The sequence below is a fragment of the Elephas maximus genome, chromosome 5, assembly GCF_024166365.1.
Source record: "Elephas maximus indicus isolate mEleMax1 chromosome 5, mEleMax1 primary haplotype, whole genome shotgun sequence".
Classification (NCBI taxonomy): Eukaryota; Metazoa; Chordata; class Mammalia; order Proboscidea; family Elephantidae; genus Elephas; species Elephas maximus.
The window spans coordinates 37103810-37123569 of record NC_064823.1 but is presented as its reverse complement, the minus strand read 5'-3'; the positions used below and the strand labels follow the sequence as shown (position 1 = coordinate 37123569).

The window sequence follows — 19760 nt, the reverse complement described above, 5'->3', positions numbered from 1 at the left end:
AATTTATTCCCACCAATTATGCAAATTGGTTGAGCTATTTTGAAGTTTTACTAAAGGTTATGATTTTCAGTGGTGCTTATGTTTTTAACCATATTCTAGCTGAGCCAGAAGCTGAAAGTGTATAAATAGTGCATTTCGTTGCTACTACTGGTTTAAATACAACCTTTTGATATTTTGAAAATTGTGCTATAGAATGACTCTCTAGTCAGTTTTCTAAAAATGTCCATTATTCTAAGTTATTTAGATCAAGTTATTTTTAAAGGTTGCTGTCAGACTGCTGAGTATAGGTGTTTATTATGTTGTCATCTATCATGGTACTATAGGTTATCAGTCCACATATAAGCCCGTTCTGTATTCCCATTTTTGAAAACTTTTATATCCATCCTTTCACTTTTTCTCAAACACATATCAAATGTTTCTACGCGTAAATATAGTGATTGATAAAAAAAATTGATGATTTTAGCAAATTTGAGCCATATTTTTTCAAAATCATTTTCCATCAATTTATCATTTATGGAATTTGGAGGATTTGGAAGGATAAAGGGGTTTAAAAAGAAAGCCTATGGTTCTCTCACAGAATCTCAGAAATCAGGTGAATACGAGGCCCTCTAGCTGTGTATATGTGGATCACTGAAGCACCCTGACGAATTTTTTTCTTTCCTATTCTTTCACCCAATAACTAACTCTGAATGCTGTAACCTCCTCCCATCCCCGCCCCAGGGTCTTGGATGAATTAAAAGTAAAGCTGAGAATTAGAAACTTTTTGGGCAGAGGCCCTAGTCCTCAAAAGACCAGACTCCTTGTTTTCTGCTGCCTCTCTGGAGCCTGTACCTGTTTAGCTAACCAGATTGTCATAATAATAGTCATCACCTGCATAATAATGGTGGATTGCTTTTGCTTTTATTCGTTTTAAATTGTGATAGCATTGTATCTCACAATTTAGAAAAATTCAGTAAGAATCTCTACTTTGCATGATTGCTGGATTTTATTCAGAGAGTAAGATAATATGCAAGTAACACTGAGTGTGTTAATGTGATTTTTTTTTTTTTTTTGTCTGTACGGTCTTAAGTCAATGCTCAGTGCAGTGTGTGTACACGTTTCCTGCAAAACAGCTCTTTGACTACGTGTTCGTACAACAAAAATAATATATATGTCTTGGGATAATAATTTATTTTCCAATTAAGAATTCTTCCCAAGCACCTGAAATGGAACATATTAGTAGGTTTCCTAACCTAATTAACAGTAAACTGCACATAGAATTTTAACACTGGAAGGCACTTTGTGGACTATTTATTTCATTTTATGGCTAAGAAAACTGGAACCTAGAGATGCTAAGTGACTTGCCCAAGGTTACAGAAGTAATTTAAGATGGGGCTAGAGTAGATCTGAGAAAGAGCTTGGCTTGGTGCTCACCACATTACCCTGTACTCTCTGATAACAGTCTTTTTGTGTCTTATTTAAATAGTGAATTTCACAAACTAATAAAAACTCTATAATTGTATGAAACCTCCAAGCACAGATCCTGGCTCATAGTAAAAAACTGGCTCATAGTAGGTACTCAATAAATGTTAGTTTCTCTCCATCTCTCTCTCTCTCTCTTTTTTTTTTTTAATGCAGTGTATTTTATTATTTTGCTGTATTATAATTTTGTGAGACATTCAGAAAAGATAAAAACATTTGGATGTAAGAAAAGGAAAATGATGGGAATAGGCATTTATTGAATACTGTATGGCACGGTGGTTAAGAGCTATGGCACCAGCCAAAAGGACAGCAGTTCAAATCCACCAGCCACTCCTTGGAAACTGTGTAGGGCAGTTCTACTCTGTCTTGTGGGGTCGCTATGAGTTGGAATCGACTTGACAGCAATGGGTTGGTTTTATATGCTTGCTTATTTATTATTTAATTCTTCCCATAACCTTTAATGGTGATAAGATGACCCATCTTTGACAGGTAAGGCCAGACTTAAAGTTCACGAAGGGCAGAGATGAGCTCCAATCCATATACCATCCCCTCTATACATATTTAGTTACATTTTTTTACTTACGTCCTTTTAACCTCCAATATTTACAGATATAACCTTCTCCCCCTTTTGGTCTACTGACAACATAAGAAAATTATTTTTAGTCAATGAGCTATATTATGTAAACTTATTCATCTCATGACTCACACCTTCATACCTTTCACTTTTTCTGTGGTTTATAAAGGTAGATGACCTCTTAAAATTTATGTTTTACTTTTTGAAATTGTTTTATACATCCCAGAGTTATCTGGGATATTTCTATCCAATATTTCTGCTACCTGTCCAAATAGTGGCACTTTTGATGTGCTGATATTTTTAACTAAAAAACACAAGTGCTTGCTCAATTTTGTTATAAACTATTGGGATTTAACTGAATAGCAGTTTACTTTCATCTATATAGTTTTCATCAGCACCTAGATATGAACTTCAGTCATTATTTTTCTTATTCCCTTTTATTTGAAGAAAACACTTTTTTAAAAATATGTAATTATATAAATTCATGTTTTTATTAGCTATTTATTCTGATATTATATTATTTGAGTCTAATTTGTTTAGAGTATTTTCTGGTAAGATTTATAAACTGTTGTCATTCATTTTGACTATAATAGTTAGCTCTCTTTAGTGTCTTCCTGTCTTTCTGGTTTTTTAAGTTCTCCCTGTCTCTTTCTTCCTCCATCCCTCTTCGTCTCTTCTCCCTCTCTCCTTTTTCTCTCTGTCTCTCATGCATCTATGTTTTGAGGTTGCGAGGTACTACCTTGCTATGTAAGATTGCGTACATATAGACTAGGCCTCATCTCTTTCCCTCGATAACCTGAGAGAATTATTGACATATACACATTCTAAAGAACATACCCTCACTAAAGCTTGTCAATTTTTCCTAGTCTGTGCCATTTTCTTTCATTGCTTGATAAAAACATAATGTCTTATTTTCTTTGGAACTTTAATTTTTATTTTCTCTGAATTATGCATGTTGGAGCCTTCATTTTTCCAGTTTGCTTTGAGCTTTGGTACAATGCTTAAGTAATATTTTTCAGATATATAATGACACAGAATCACTTATAAGTAAATTTATCTACTTGAAGCACCAGTCTTTATATATTTTTATTGTGATTTTTCAGACTCTGGTCTTTCTTCATATAATTTTCACTACTAATCAATTGTTCATTTTGGTTTTACTTGCTCCCCTTTTCTACTAAACCTCTCTCAGGGGCAGTAAATATATATGGGTCTTTCATTTTGGAATTTGAATAGGCCTATAGGAGACTATTTAACATTAACTAGAGTGGTCCTTTTCTGTTTAATGATCTGAAACATCCGAGTTTAGTGTTTTGAAGGAGGAGTGACCAGACTGTTCAGAGACTGAAGAGTTGAATTACTTCCTATTTCAGCTTTCTTCTTTCCTTGTTAGATATAAATATATACACCTTTTCACAACTTTTCCTTTTCACCCTTCCATTCCTTCATTTATTCAACAGTTATTTATTGAGTACCTACTATGTATTATTCCACACTGTGCTGGACACTGGGAGACACAGGAAGAAACATGGAGAACATGGTCACTGCCATTTTGGCACTTGAATGACACTGTATAGTTATAATTTATTCCTCATTGACCAGAGAAGTAGGTGATTTCCAGCAATGATGAAGCCATCATGTGGTATCTGAGGCTTAGACTGTGAGCTTCTTGAAAGCAGCAGCTGTGTCCTTACTTTCTGTATCCTTGGTTCCTAGCAGAACACCCGGTACTTAGGAGGTTAACAGACATTGCATGAAAAGGAGCTTGGAAATGCAAATCGTGGAGCCAATGGGAGCAAAAAGAGGATTTAAAAAGAATCATCACTGATACAAACTCAGGGAAAGTAATCAACTGTATGGTTGCTTAGACATCGTTCCATCCAAGAACATAGTTACTTCAATTCACTCTTTAGAGAATGCTTCACTAAAAGATAGTCTACCGGATTTTCTAGATGGAGACTTGATAATTTGGCGACCGTAATCCATTCCTGGGATAAATACAGAAAAAGTGTAATAACATATAACATGAGTGTGGAAAGGCTTTAAATGCCTTCGATAGATCCATATGGTATTGAGGATGATAATATCAAGCAGAGATACTACAGTAATTCCTTACTAGTTTATGAGTCTCTGTTCTGTTCACCAATGGAGGTAGAAATCAAAAGATGACAAAAATCAGAGACAGTATTAACCTTAATCATCTATGAGCCAAAAACATTGCAATGAGTTTGCAGGCAGCACTGGTTGAAACTTAGGTAGCTTCTTCCAATTTTTTTTTTATAAAATTTAACATAAATATAGCAGATAGAGATAATAAAAAGAAGCCGTTGATATCTCTCTAGAAGATTTACCAGTTCTTTCATTCTTGTGAGCAATAGTACATTAAAAAAAAAAGAAAAGAAATGGTTAAGAATTCATACTGAAAGACTAGTAATAAGGGAAGCAGCTCACAATTTCTCATTGTGTTTTAAGTACCAAAAACATCAATACCTCAGGACTGAACTGTTGACTTTACTCCCCATTTTTTGCCACATTCAAAAAACTTAAAGGGCTGGGAACGAATGGTGGGTTTCGGCTAGCTCCTGCGTGTCAGAAAGACTGTGACACCACTTCTTGTGGCCTCAATCTGCATGGCGTGCTTCAGACAGGCACGCTGGGCTCCTTCACGTCCATTTTTATTACTAGCAATGGGATTTCTGTTCAAGAGCATACTGAATGAGTTCTGTGTTCTGCTATGAAGAAGGTGTTATTTTTTCTTCACTTCTCTGAAAAATAACATAAATGTATTACATTTCTATTCCGTAACAGCCTGACAAAATGCCTTTCACATGCTGTAAATGTTGTCATCTGTGCAGTATCCAGGTGTAGTGAATCTCATATCGTCCCACTCTGGTCAAGTTTCAGTAGATCATTGATACACCTGTCTCTCTTTCTGTTTTAGTTTAAAGATCTTTCAAAAGCAACCAACATTAGGAGAGACATTGATGTAATTTGTGTAACGGTGTACACAAATTATGTATTTTTGTGTGTTTGTGTATGTGTGCGCAACAATTAGATTGCCCAGTTTTATTTTTGTTCCTTGACAATGTTAAGTGCCCAAGAGTGCCTAACGAAGTGACAAGGACTCAAATTGAGCTGGATTCAGATCTGTTAAAACCAGCCCAAAGGAGATAACTTCAAAGTTAAGAGAGACACTTTCTCTTTGGACACTTAAAATAAACCAAATAGCCTTGGATTACATTTCTCCTTTTCATGAACAACTAGCTCAGCAGAAAAGGAGCAAAAGTAGTAGCAATGCATTTACATTTCTAAAATGCTAGCTGTGATTTCCCACATTTACTGTAATTTGGGGAAAATCACAATGCAAAGATTGCCTCCATCAACATGAGCCCAGGGATTCCCCTCGTGGAATTTCACGTCAAAACACAGAGTAGAGAGGGCTCATAATCTTGTTCCCTGTTCACTCCATCTTTGTTTGAAATAGAAGAGTACAGCAGAGAGACTCTTACTTAAGAAGTGAAAAAGTGCATTTCAACAAGTCAATTGGTTCTATTCAAAACATTTAATTATTTTGCTTTTCCTCTTCCTTTAGGATGTACTCAGTTAAAAACCTGCATCCTGGGTAAGATGCTGTTGGAACAGGGTGCATATGTATGGATGCGACCTTGGGAGAAGGCCTGTGAATCTTACTTTTTAAAAAAGAAAGTCATAGAAGTATATTAAAATGAGCTGACAAGTTGTAATTATGAAAATCAGGTTGAATTAGCTTAGAAAAGAGGCAACTTGGTCTTCTCTGTTCCATCTTTATATTACTTTAACACATAGATTTTTCAGGGTAGGCACATAAGGAAGCAGAGGAGTTTGCGTTTTTAACAAAAGGAGAGTCTCCCATGTTCTTTATGTGATTTCTTTCTACTCTGTAAATCACTTGGACATAATTTAAATTTAGAGTTTATAGTTAATATTGCTATTGTCAACAAAAATAGTAAGATTCTTCTTCAGTTACAGAACAAAATAATACAAAACTAAAACAGCCACCACGACAAAACATAGACACAGAAGGTTAGAGTAAACTAACTTTTAAAAAACATTTTTATTTTCTTTTGGCCATCATGTATATAAATACAAAAGAGATTATTTTGAGAACAAAGTATTATGGGGAAAAATTAACTTGAAAAAAGCTTATTTTTCTGGCCTGCAATGTTTCAAAACACGTCTAACCTTCTATTTTAATTTTTAGTTTCCTGGTTAGTTTTATGGTGGACGCCCGAGGTGGAGCTATGCGAGGATGCAGACACAACGGGCTCCGAATCATTATTCCCCCTCGGAAATGTACCGCCCCAACACGAGTCACCTGCCGACTGGTCAAACGCCATAGACTGGCGACCATGCCCCCAATGGTGGAAGGAGAAGGCCTGGCCAGTCGCCTGATCGAAGTCGGACCTTCTGGTGCTCAGTTCCTTGGGTAAGGGTTTCTGATAAGCGTTCCACTTAGTCATGGATGAGCTTGTGTCCTCTACATGAGATCTCTAGGATGGAGTGGAAAAAGGTACGTCAAATCGCTTTGAAAGAAGATTGGCCGCTGTGAAATTTTTTTTTAATTGAAATGGCACCTCAATGTTTGACTCCACTTACCTGCCTCTTATGCGAAGGCATAAATGAGTTAAACATTTAGGTTGATTATTATTTTTCTCTTGGATGTGTAACTGCTAGACTCTCAATGTGAATAATCATGATTTAACTAGTGGTAGGTATTTTTTTTTTTCTTTCTAGACTTAAGGGATAAAGTCATAAAAAAAAAATGCACTTTTCCAATGTAGATATAAAGTCTTACATAGTTGTAAAACAGAGTCACTATCTTCACTTTGGAAATCAGCGTTTCCTTTATAGCGTATCCAAAAACTTAGTCTTTGTGATTTTTTTTCTGTTATCAAAATTGCTATCTTGTGCCTTAAGATTACACTTGACAGTATATTTAGTTGCACTTTGCATTAAGACAACAAAATCAAGACTAACCTCCTTCATGCTCATTTTAGCAATTCTGAGCAGAAACTAGCATTTCTTCTTTCTTCTGTTTGTTTGTACGGCTGCTATTATATTGCGTGGCATCTCAACTTGCCAAGAAATGAATAGCTACCGCTGAGAACTGACAAAAGGATGAAGTCGTGGAGGGGACAAGTTTCAAAACATTTTGAAACAAATCAATTGTCTTTAAGTCTTGTCATATTGAGTCTTGATGCTTGAAAAACTGGGAGAAACATCTATTAATCATGAAGTCTTTTACTTTGCCAATGTCATATCAAGGAGAGAATTGCTTGCTTTAGAACTCAGGAAAAGTTCTAAAGCCTTGTAATTTGGAGCAAGCTAACAGCTTGCTCTAAATTACTTTCACACCTGAAAGAGGGTGTGTCGGTATTTTCCAATTATAGAAACCACCTCCCACGTCCTCCCATTAGACAGTACAGAGCTTTAGAAGGAGCCTGTGAAGTTCTGGGTTGCATCAGAAAATACTATTATGGTTGGAGTAATTCCCCAGTGATTCTTTTCATGTTCTGTACCAGCCCCCGACCCTTCCCTCATGATCGGGTCGTTTCAGCCTTTTGAATAATCTTCAAATCTGTTGAGGAATATCCATGAAAACATCTGGTCTCTCTATAGAGTCAGAGTTCTTGCTATATTCCCAACAGCTTTGTCTTTCCAGTGGAGCATATATTTATATTTTTATATATATATATAGGTATTTTTTAATTTTTTGCTAGTGCCCTGGCGGTGAAACTAAATAGGGACAGATCTGACAGCTAAGAGCTCTTCTTCCACAGACGCGCCTCCATTGTACACTCTGGGTCTTGGTTCCTTGCTCTTTGTGACCAATGGAGAGGGCAGAACCAAATGCAGTGAGAAACCAAAGTTCACCCTGTTGATCAGCTGGTGACACTGGGGTTCTGTGGAAAACCATACCTGAAGCTTACTTATGTTCTTTCTTTCACTGCTGCTTTGGATGTACTCAGTAAACTTCACCTGCCAACAGCTCCTCCCCCACTTAATGAGGGAGAAAGTTTGGTCAGCCGCATCCTTCAGCTGGGGCCTCCTGGAACCAAATTCCTTGGGTAGGAGTGACTTAAAACAAATTGATGGCTGCTGGCCCCCCATTCTTCTCCTTCTTCTGCAATATGATTTCTCTTTTTGTCATTGTGCCCATGACATATCCCTTTCTATGATTTAAATTCTGTATAACCTATCTTTAGTGGACCATTTCTGACCCTTATGGTATGTGACTTTTATTTTCGAGTGATGTTTTTATATCTTTTCCCTTAAAGTGCTGTGGTCTTCATTTTCGTTTAAGCATGAGATCTGCCTAGTTGTACTACGTGCTAGTTCTGACGTTGTTATGATGAATTTGGAGTCTGTATCAAAGCAACCTGGACTCAAAAATCAAAAGCCTCTATACATTTTGAGGGTGAATGTAACCTGAAAAAAACAGGGCAGTGCATGTGCTGGATCCTGAGCACAATAGGCATTGGGCACAGGTGGGCTGTCTGCTGAGATGATTAATTAGAGTCACACTGTGTACACATGCCTATTGTTTCCTTGAATGACGAAAATACAAGCAAAAACCATGAGTGCATGACTCTTTAGTTCACAAGTGGCCAACTTTTCTGACATTTCCTCATTGACAACACATCAAATTATGCAACATATAAGCCATTTTCCCTCTTAAATTGTTTTATCATTTTGCACCTTGTAGATAATGTTGTAGAAGATTGGCGCACATCGTAGATATGCATGCGCGTTTCTTTTGGTTAGACGTGTTATACTTACATTTATCAAAGGAGAAGTTCCAGAATGCCACATGCACTCACAGGGAAGCATCATTTGGCTTAAGGTCGCAGCATGCACCTGAGGACGGGTGCCTCTGAGGCTACTGTGCAACCATCTGCTAGCCAATGAGCTCTGGAGGATGGCCCACTGTGTCCCTGTCCCCAGGAAGAGAAGAATTCCAGGTCACTTTGTAACAGACAGAGTTGAGGTGCTGGTCTTGATGGTTAGCTCCTACCACACTAAGTGTCCTGCATTGCTATGTCAGGCCTGTAATTGTGGAGATCCCTCATTTTGCGGCTCTTCGAGGGAAGGAGAGAGAACTGGTGGTCCTGCGCAGTGAGAATGGGGACAGCTGGAAAGAGCATTACTGCGAATACACTGAAGACGAGTTGAATGAAATCCTCAATGGCATGGATGAAGGTAACTTAAGGATTTTAAAGAACTCAAAAGTGGAAGCATAAAAATGACTTTGTATTTCTTTCTTATGATCTAGGGGTGTGTATGTTGTGTGTGTGTCTCTTACATTTTTTTGTCACAGCAAGTATTCTGCTAAGTTCTAATTGTGTGATGAATTGAAATGCACAATACATTTGCCTAATCTTACTTCTGTAACATTCAGGAAAATAAAACCCTTTAAGGTAACAAATATTTTAATAAGGAGATATAACATGTCTCCATCTTCAGTATAAACTTTTTTGAACCTAAAATTCTAAATATAATGCATATTGTTGTTTCACCTCCAAATAAACTGATATCAGATAATAAATCTATGATTTTAAAAAAAATGCCTAACTTGAAAACTTAGATGTTTGAAATATTGACACAAAGTACTAATTTTTTATTGAAAAACTTACACATTACCCATAACTGGTACATTGTAAGATAATAAAATTTACTTCTAAATTTCTATTTTTAAGGAGGTAGGAAAATTAAACTCACCAAAACTTCTCTCTGTAATTCAAACAGAGAGTTAATCAGGGCTGAATTTCATACACACACATACATTTATAGTTCAGGATCTCAGTTTTTCATTAGGGCATGATATCTCCATAAACCCCAAATCTAGCTTGGCCTATTAAGCCAGGTTGAAATATCTCTACTTGACTAGTGGAAAGTAGCTCATTCTCAGGCCTCCATAGGTTGCACAGTGAAGAGGTCTTAGTCTAATACTTTCAGTAACCAAAACAATAGGGCAAGTTCTTTGTCTAAGTGCCAGGCACATACTGAGTTTTATACAAAGCTGTACACTCAAGGGCAAGCATAGATGTTTAGAATATTTATCTGTCTTCTAGGACTACTCACAATAGCTATTCAGGTGTGGCTCATGCGTAGTAAAGAGTAGCCTGAGGCGGAGCCAACATGGCACTGTAGACAGATGCACCATGTCATCCCTCTGTAGCAAAGACCCAAAAAACTAAGTAAAACAGATACAAACATCAATCCTGGAACCCTAAGAATTGAATGAAGGGATAAAGTCCTAGATCAAACACTGAATGGAATAAGAAACTGACATAAAACAGAGAATGAGGGAAGATACAGAGTGGAGGTCCCCTGCCTACTAACACAGCATAGCATTGCCACCTTGGAAAACTGCTAGCAACGAACCTGAATGGGGAGTAGAGAAGGCAACTTCACAGAGCTCCCAACAAGAGACAGAGTGCCCGGTGACCAGAAAAACATGTTTTCCCACTTCTCACCATTCTGCTCTGTATGCCACATCCGCCCCTTCCTGGTGGGCCATGCCATGCTGCTCGGCTAGAGAGCTAGTGGCTCACTGCCACCCTGGGTTCACCCCACCTCCACCTGCCAGCTTCCATCATGCCATTTTTTAAAAATAATTTTTATTGTGCTTTAAATGAAAGTTTACAAATCAAGTCAGTCCGTCACATATAAGCTTATATACACCTTACTACATACTCCCATTTACTCTTCCCCCTAATGAGTCAGCCCGCTCCCTCCTTCCAGTCTCTCCTTTTGTGACCCTTTTGCCAGTTTCTAACCCTCTCTACCCTCCTATCTCCCCTCCAGACAGGAGATGCCAACACAGTCTCAAGTGTCTACCTGATACAAGTAGCTCACTCTTCATCAGCATCTCTCTCCAACCCAATGTCCAGTCCCTTCCATGTCTGATGAGTTGTCTTTGGGAATGGTTCCTGTCCTGGGCCAGCAGAAGGTTTGGGGACCGTGACCGCTGGGACTCTTCTAGTTTCAGTCAGACCATTAAGTCTGGTCTTTTTATGAGAATTTGGGGTCTGCATCCCACTGATCTCCTGCTCCCTCAGGGGTTCTCTGTTGTGCTCCCTGTCAGGGCAGTCATCGGTTGTGGCCGGCATCATGCCATTTTTTTTCACTTTCTTTCTCCCTCCCACCCAGCCCTGTATGCCACCTCTACGCTTTCCCACCATGCCAAGATATGCCACCTTGGCTAGAAAGCTATAGGCCTGCCTCCACCCTGGGTCCGTGCTGTCTCTACTCGCTGGCTCCTGCCATACCATTTATTTATTTTTCTTTTTTTCCTTTCTCCCTTCCTATAGGCCCATATGCCACCACTACACCTTCCTGTTGGGCCATGCCACACTGCCTCCACTAGAGAGCCACTGGCCTGCTGCCACCTCATGTCCACCCCTCTCCCAGCCATGGGCTCCTGCCATGCTGCCATTTTTTCTTTCTTTCTTTCTTCCTCCCATCTAGCCCCATAAGCCACCTCTCCTCTGTTCCTGCTGGCCATTGGGTCCATCCTGCCTCACTTGCTGGGCCTCCCCAGGCAGCCAGTTTTTTCATTTTTATTTTTTTCTCTTTTTTCCTTTTCTTTCTCCCTCCCACCTAGCCCAATATACCACCTTCACCTTTCCTGATGGACCCTGCCATGCCACTGTGGGTAGAGAGCCACTGGCACATGGGAATGCTGCTACCCTGGGTCTGCCTCACCCCACCTGTGGCCCTCAGCATGCCACCACTTTTTTTCATTTTTTTTTTTTATCCTTCCCACCTAGTCCAATATGTCACCTCCCCTCTATTCCCACAGGCCACCAGGCCTACTGACCAGCCCCCATCATGTTGCCGTTTTTCCCCATTTTTCTGTTTTTTTTTTTTCTTTTTTCTTTCTTCCTTTTCTTTCTCCCTTCCACCTAGCCATGTGCACAATCTCCCCTCTTCCCACTGGCTCCCACTGCACTGTCACAGGTAGAGAGCCACTGGCCCACTGCTACATTAGCTCTACCTCACCTCCATTCACCAACCCCACTGCACCACCATTTTTTTCTCTTTTTTTCTTTCTCCTTCCCAACTAGCCCTCTAGCCACATCTCCCCTTCCCAAAAGCCCCTGCCATGCCACTGAAGATACAGTGCCAAAGGCACACTGGCCCACTGCTGCCCTGGGTTTGCCCCACCCCCACTTTCCGGCCCCCACCACACTGCCATTTATTTTATTCTTTTTTCGTTTTCTTTCTACCTCCCACCTAGCCCCCAAACACCACCTCTCCCCCATTCCCACCAGTCCCCAGGTCTGCCCTGCCCCCACCCGCTGGCTACCTTTTTTTTCTTCTCTCTCTTTTCTTTCTCCCCTGCACATAGTCCTGTGTGCTACCCATCTTCCTGCCAGCCCCCACCATGTTGCCACAGCTAGAGTGTCCCCAGCTGTCAGGCCTGCTGCAGCACTCGGTCCACACTGCTCCACCCCTTCTGCCACTTGACCAGCCACTTTATAGTGGGAAGAAGTGAGCCTCTACCATTCTGTTTCCAACACCCTGCCTATGTGGCAAGGGCTGGGAATGGTCTCACACCAGTGAACCAACATCAAGAGGCACACAATGCCCATTCAGTCCGCCCTCAGCCACCTCACCAAATCAGAAGACAGTGAAGTAGGCTTGTCCTGCCCACCGCTGTTCTGCCCACCCAGAATGTGGTAAGAGCTATCATGCCTACAGATGAACAAGCAGCAAAGCACCCCTGTGCTGCCTGCCCTGACATATCAAAACAAAACAAAAAGTAAGATGAGAAAAACGAACATGCAATCAATAAATAAATAAAATAATACCTTTATGTCTCGGAGACAGCAGACACTATCAAAACATAACAAAAAGCAGGACAGGGTGGCTGTAGCAAGTAACTAAAATAAAGAATCAGATGACCCTCTGGTATAAGAAAAGTGGAGCTACCTGATACAGAATTCAGAAGACTAAAGCTCTCCAAGAGATTAGGAAAGAGATCAAGCAAAATACAGTCAAAACCAAATAGGAAAAATCAATAAAAACCCAGAAAAAATAATAGAAGGATTCAAAAAAGTAATACAAGAAAAAAATAAACAATTAGAAACCTTACAAGAGCAACTAGAAATAAAATAAACAACAAAATTGCAGAAATGGACAACTCAATAAAAGGTTTTAGGACCAAATTTGAAACAATAGAAGACAGAATCAGTGAGATCAAAGACAAATTCATGGATGCCAGCTAGTTTGAGGAAAAATCAGAGGAAAGAATGCAGAAAAATAAAGAAAATCTAAGAATTATGTGGGTCACAATCAAGAGCACAAGATTGTTGTTCCAGAACAAGGGCAGAATATGGGAAACACAGAGAAGATTGTTAAAGATTTGCTGGCATAAAACTTTGCAAACATCATGAAAGACAAATAGCTGAGCATCCAAGAAGCTCAACAAACCTTGTACAGGATAGACCCCAAAAGAAAGTCACCAGGCCATATCATAACTACACTTACCAAAACCAAATACAAACAGAGAATCCTGAGAGCAGCTCAAGAAAAATGAAACACCGCTTACAAAGATAATAAGACTAAGCTCTGACTACTAGGTACAAACTATGCAGGCAAGAAACAATGGGAACAGCATATAAAACCTTGAAAGAAAATTTTAAAAATCCAGCCAAGAATAATATATCCTCCAAAACCCTCTGTCAAATACAATAGCAAAATTAAGACAGTCCAAAACAGAAATTAAGGGAATTCATAAAATTCAAACCAAACTTACAAGAAAAATTAAAGGCAGTCTTTCAGTTAGAGAACCAACAACATCAGACAACAGATGCAGGAAAACATCAGCCAGATAACAACCTAAGTCAGATAAGAACTCTTAATTAAAAAAACAAAGCTAAAAGACTTAAAACAGGGAAACAGAGACCTCAATCTGTAAATGATGACAATGTCAAAACAATAAAAGGGGGTATAAACAGTATAGATATAGAACTTTCAAATGGAGAGAAAGTCAAATGGATATCAAGTAATAACAGACTGGCTCAAATTTGGAAAGGTAAGAGTAAATTTCACGGTAACTACAGAGAAAGTTAACAAACCTATTCATCAAAATAAAAGAGACGAAAAACATAAAGACTCAGTAAATACAAAATTTATAATGACAACAGAAAAGAAAATCCACAAACAAAAGGAACTCAGCAAAGGGAAGTAAGAATTACACAAACAGCAGCATCACGGAAATATGACAGCAATAAACTCATACCTATCAATAATCACACTGAATGTATGTAAATAGCTTAAATGCACTCTTAAAAACACAGACTGGCAGAATGGGTAAAAAAACACTACCCATCAATATGCTATCTAGAAGAGACATACCTTAGACACAAAGACATAAATACATTAAAAATCAAAGGATGGAAAAAAATATATCAAGCAAACAGTAAGCAGGAGTGGCAATACTAACCTCAGACAAAATAGACTTTAAGGGAAAAATCAACCATAAAAGTCAAGGAAGGACATTATATAATGATGAAAGGGACAAACCACCAAGAAGACATGACCTTAACAAATATCTATGTACCCAACGACAGGTCTGCAAAATATATAAAAGAAACTAACATCACTGAAAAGAGAAATTGACAGTTCCACAACAATAGTAGGATACTTTAACACACTACACTTAGTAAAAGAGCATCTAGAAAGAAACTCAGCAAAGATACAGAAGATCTAAAGGCCATAATCAACCAACTTGACCTCATAGACATATATAGAACACTCCACCTTACAGCAGCAAAGTATACATTCTTTTCCAATGCACATGGAACATTCTCCAGAATAGACCATATTTTATGTCACAAAGTAAAATCTATGAAATCCTAAACCTCAAAATAATACAAAGCATTCTCTCTGATCACAATGCCAAGAAAGTAGAAATCAATAAAAGGAAGATTAAGTAAAAAATCAAATACATTGAAAATGAATAACACCTTGCTTAAAAACAACTGGGCAATAGAAAAAATCAAAAAATTCCTAGAATCAACTGAGAATGAAACACATCATACCAAAACCTCTGGAACACAACAAAGGCAGTGCTCAGAGGTCAGTTTATAGCAATAAACACAGGCATCAGAAAAGAAGAATGGGCCAAAATCAAAACATTAGCACTTTAACTCAAATAGAAAGAGTACAGCAAAAGAAGCCCACAGGCACCAGAAGAAAGGAAATAATAAAGATTAGAACATAAATAAGTGAAATAGAGAACAGAATGACGATAGAAAGAATCAACAAGACCAAAAGTTGATTATTTGGAGAGATCAACAAAATCAACAAACCATTGGCCAAAATGACAAAAGAAAAACAGGAGAGGAAGCAAATAACCCACATAAGAAATGAGACGGGAGACATTACAACAGACCTAACTGAAATAAAAAGGATCATAAGAGGATGTTATGAAAAATTGTATTCCCACAATTTTGAGAGCCTAGAGGAAATGGACAAATTTCTAGAAACAGAGTACCTACCCAAACTAACACAAATTGAGACAGAATACCTGAACATATCCATAAAAAGAGAAGAGATTAAAGAGGTATTATAAAACTCCCAACAGAAAAATGCCCTGGCCCAGATGGCTTCACTGGAGACTTCTAGCAAACATTCAGAGAAGAACTCACACCCATACTACTCAAGTTATTTAAGAGCATAGAAAAGGAAGGAATACTCCCAAATTCATTCTATGAAGCCAGCATAACCCTGATACCAAAGCCGGGAAAAGATACCACAAAAAAAGAAAATTACAGACCAATATCACTTATGAATATAGATCCAAAAATTCTCAACAAAATTCTAGCCAATAGAATTCATCATCACATCAAAAAAATAATACACCACGACCAAGTGGGACTCATTCCAGGTATGCAAGGATAGCTCAGCATTAGAAAATTAACATAGTCCACCACATAAGTAAAACAAAAGAATCACATGATCATCTCAATCAGTGTAGAAAAGGCATTTGATAAAGTTCAACACACATTCTTGATAAAAACCTTGAATAAAATCTGAATAGAAGTGAAGTTCTTCAACTTAATAAACGGGACCTGTACAAAACCAACAGACAATATCATCCTCAACAGAGAGAAGCTGAAAGCGTTACCCCTGAGAACAGGAATAAGACAAGAATGCCCTTTATCACCATTCCTATGTAACATTATGCTGGAATTCCTAGCTAGAAGAATAAGGCAATAAAATGAAGTAAAGACATCCAAATTGGTAAGGAAAAAGTAAAACTATTCCTATTTGCAGATGATATGATCCTATGCATAAAGAACCCCAAAGATTCCACAAAAAAAAAGCTCCTGGAACTAACAGAAGATTCAGCAGAGTAACAGGATACAAGATCAACATACAAAAATCAGTTGCATTTTATACACTATCAAAGAGAACTTCAAAAAGGGAATCAGGAAAACAATACCATTGATAATAGCCCCTAAAAATATAAAATACTTAGGAATAAACTTAATCAGGGTTGTAAAAGATCTATACAAAGAAAACTACAAAACACTATTCCAAGAAACCAGAAGAGACTTACATAAATGGAAAAACATACCGTGCTCGTGGATAAGAAGTCCAAGCATTTTAAAAATGTCAATTCTATCCAAAGCAATCTACAGATATAATGTAATCCTGATCCAAATACCAACAGTATTCTTTAAGAAGATGGAAAAACTAATTACCAACCTTATATAAAAAGTAAAGCATTACTGAAGCAAAAGAACAAAGTAGGAGGCCTCAGAATATCTGATCACAGAATATGCTATACAGCCTCGGTAGTCAAAACAGCCTGGTACTGGTATGACAGACACATAGACCAATGGAACAGAACCAAGAACCCAGAAGTAAATCCACCCACCTCTGGTCAGCTGATCTTTCATAAAGGCTCAAAGTCCATTAAGTGGGGGAAATGACTGTCTTTTAACAAATGGTGCTGTAAAAAGATGAAATGGGACCCATACCTCACACCATACACAAAAACTAACTCAAAATGGATGAAAGACATAAAAGTAAAACCTAAAATGGTAAAGATAATGGAAGAAAAACTAGGAGCTCTAACACATGGCATAAGGAGAATACGATCCATAACTAACAATACACAAATGCCAGAAGATAAACTAGATAACTGGGAGCTCATAAAAATTAAATACTTAGTACATCAAAACGCTTCACCAAAGGAGGAAAAAAAAAGAACCTGAAGACTGGCAAAAAATTTTTAGTTATGACATATCCGACAAGGGTCTAATCTCTAAATCCATAGAATTCTTCAACAGCTCAATAACACAAAGATAAATAATCCAATTTAAAAATCAGCAAATGATATGAACAGACACCTCACCAAAGAAGACATTCACTGGCTAACAAACACATGAGGAAATACTTGTGACCATTAACCATTAAAAAAAAAAAACCCATTAGCCGTTAGAGTAATGCAAATCAAAGCTACAGTGAGATACCATCTCACCCTGACATTACTGGCACTAATCAAAAAAGCAGAAAATAGCAAATGTTGAAGAGGCTGCAGGGGGATTGGAACTCTTATGCACTGCTGGTGGGAATGTAAAATGGTACAAACACTATGGAAAGCAATTTGATGCCTCCTTAAAAAGCTAGAAATAGAAATACCATACCATCCAGTAATCTCCCTCCTAGGTATATAAAGAAATAAGAGCTGTGACACGAATAGGTGCGTGCACACCCGTGTTCATTGCAGCATTATTCACAATAGCAAAAAGACGGAAATATCCTAAGTGCCCATCAACAGATAAATGGATAAACAAATGATGGTGCATACACATAGTGGAATACAATAAAGAACAATGATGACTGTGAGAAACATCTCACAATATGGATGAATCTGGAGGGCATTATGCTGAGTGAAATAAGTCAATCACAAAAGGACAAATATTGTATGAGACCACTATTATAGAAATGCAAGAAAAAGTGTACACACAGAAGGAAAACAATCTTTAATGGTTATGAGGGAGGAGAACCTACTGCCATCAAGTCGATTCTGACCCATAGTGACTGTATAGGACAGAGTGGAACTGCTCCATAGAGTTTCCAAGGAGCACCTGGTGGATTTGAACTGCTGACCTTTTGGTTAGCAGCTGTAGCACTTAACCACTATGCCACCAGGGTTTCCTGAGGGAGTCGAGGGGAGTGGAAATCATTAAATAGTAGACTAACTTTGGTGAAGGGAAATACAACACACTGTATAGGAGAAGTCAGCACAACTTGACCAAGGCAAAGTCATGGAAGCTTCTTAGACACATCTAAACACTTTGAGGAACTGAATTACTGGAGCTGAGTGCTGGGGGCCACAGTTTCGGGGAACATCTAGGTCAATTGGCGTAACATAGTACATAAAGAAAATGTTCGACATCCTACTGTGGTGAGTAACGTCTGAGGTCTTAAAAGCTTGGGAGAGGCCATCTAAAATACATCTATTGGTCCCATCACATTTGGAGCAAAGGAGAATGAGGAAAACCAGAGACACAGAAATATATTAGTCCAAAGGACTAATGGACCACATAAACCACAGCCTCCACCAGCCTAAGCCCAGAAGAACTAGATGATACCCGGCTGCCACCACCAACCACTCTGACAAGGATCACAATAGACGGTTTGGAGTGGAGCCAGAGAAAAATGTAGAACAAAATTCAAATTCATGTGAAAACACCAGACTTACTTGTCTGTCAGAGATGGGAGGAACCTCAAGACTTTGACCCCTGGACACCCTGCTAACTCATAACTAAAGCCTCTCCTGAAGTCTACCTTTCAGCCAAAGATTTGGCCTATAAAACAAACAATAGCACACGTGAGGAAAGTACTTCTTAAGTCAGTCAAGTATGTGAGACCAATTGGGCAACACCTGCCCCAAAGTAAAGACAAGAATGCAGGAAGGGATAGGAAAACTGGATGAATGGACAGGGAGACCCAGGGTGGAAAGGGAAACAGGAGAGTGCTGTTACATTGTGGGGATTATAACCAATGTCACAAAACAATTTGTGTATAAGGTTTTGAATGAAAAACTAATTTGTGCCATAAGCTTTTACATAAAACACAAGAAAACTAAAAAATTACTTTATTGCTAAAAAAAAAGAGTAGGCTGACATCGCCCCTTTAACATTTCTTTCTGCGTCTTACCCATGTCTGAATAAGAATAGATGCCAGGCTTCATTTATCCAAGGGTTGAATGCAGGAAAACAATATGCCTTCTAGATGTTTAGGTCACTGTCTTCCAGGCAAGGGAAAAAGATCAATATTCTTACCAATAAAGCCTGTTCCATGGAATATTTAAAACAAGTAGCCATTGAGTTGATTTCAATTTGTGGCCACCCCACGTGTGTTAGAGTAGAACTGTGCTCCACAGGGTTTTCAACGACTCGTTTTTCACCAGTAAATCACTAGCCCTTTCTCTGGAGGCGCCTTGGGTAGATTCGAATCTCCAGCCTTTCATTTAGCAACCAAGAAAATTAACTGTTTGCAAAACCAAAAAACCAAACCCACTGCCGTTGAGTCAATTCCGACTCATAGCGACCCTATAGGACAGAGTAGAACTGCCCCATAGAGTTTCCAAGGAGCACCTGGCGAATTCGAACTGCCAACCTCTTGGTTAACAGCTGTAGCACTTAACCATTACACC

General features: G+C 38.5%; 1 protein-coding gene across 16 annotated transcripts in view; it reads left to right on the top strand.

Moving 5' to 3' along the window:
• ANK2 (ankyrin 2) overlaps nt 1–19760 on the top strand; it is a 765621-nt gene that overhangs the window by 692799 nt on the left and 53062 nt on the right. For 15 of the 16 annotated variants that reach the window (XM_049885478.1, XM_049885480.1, XM_049885477.1 and 12 more), the window contains 2 exons: nt 6276–6500; nt 9120–9274. In XM_049885478.1, coding sequence (XP_049741435.1) covers nt 6276–6500; nt 9120–9274 — 380 coding nt within the window. Of the gene's footprint in view, nt 1–6275; nt 6501–8043; nt 8143–9119; nt 9275–19760 lie in introns of all 16 variants that reach the window. The other variant, XM_049885487.1, reaches the window with a different exon arrangement.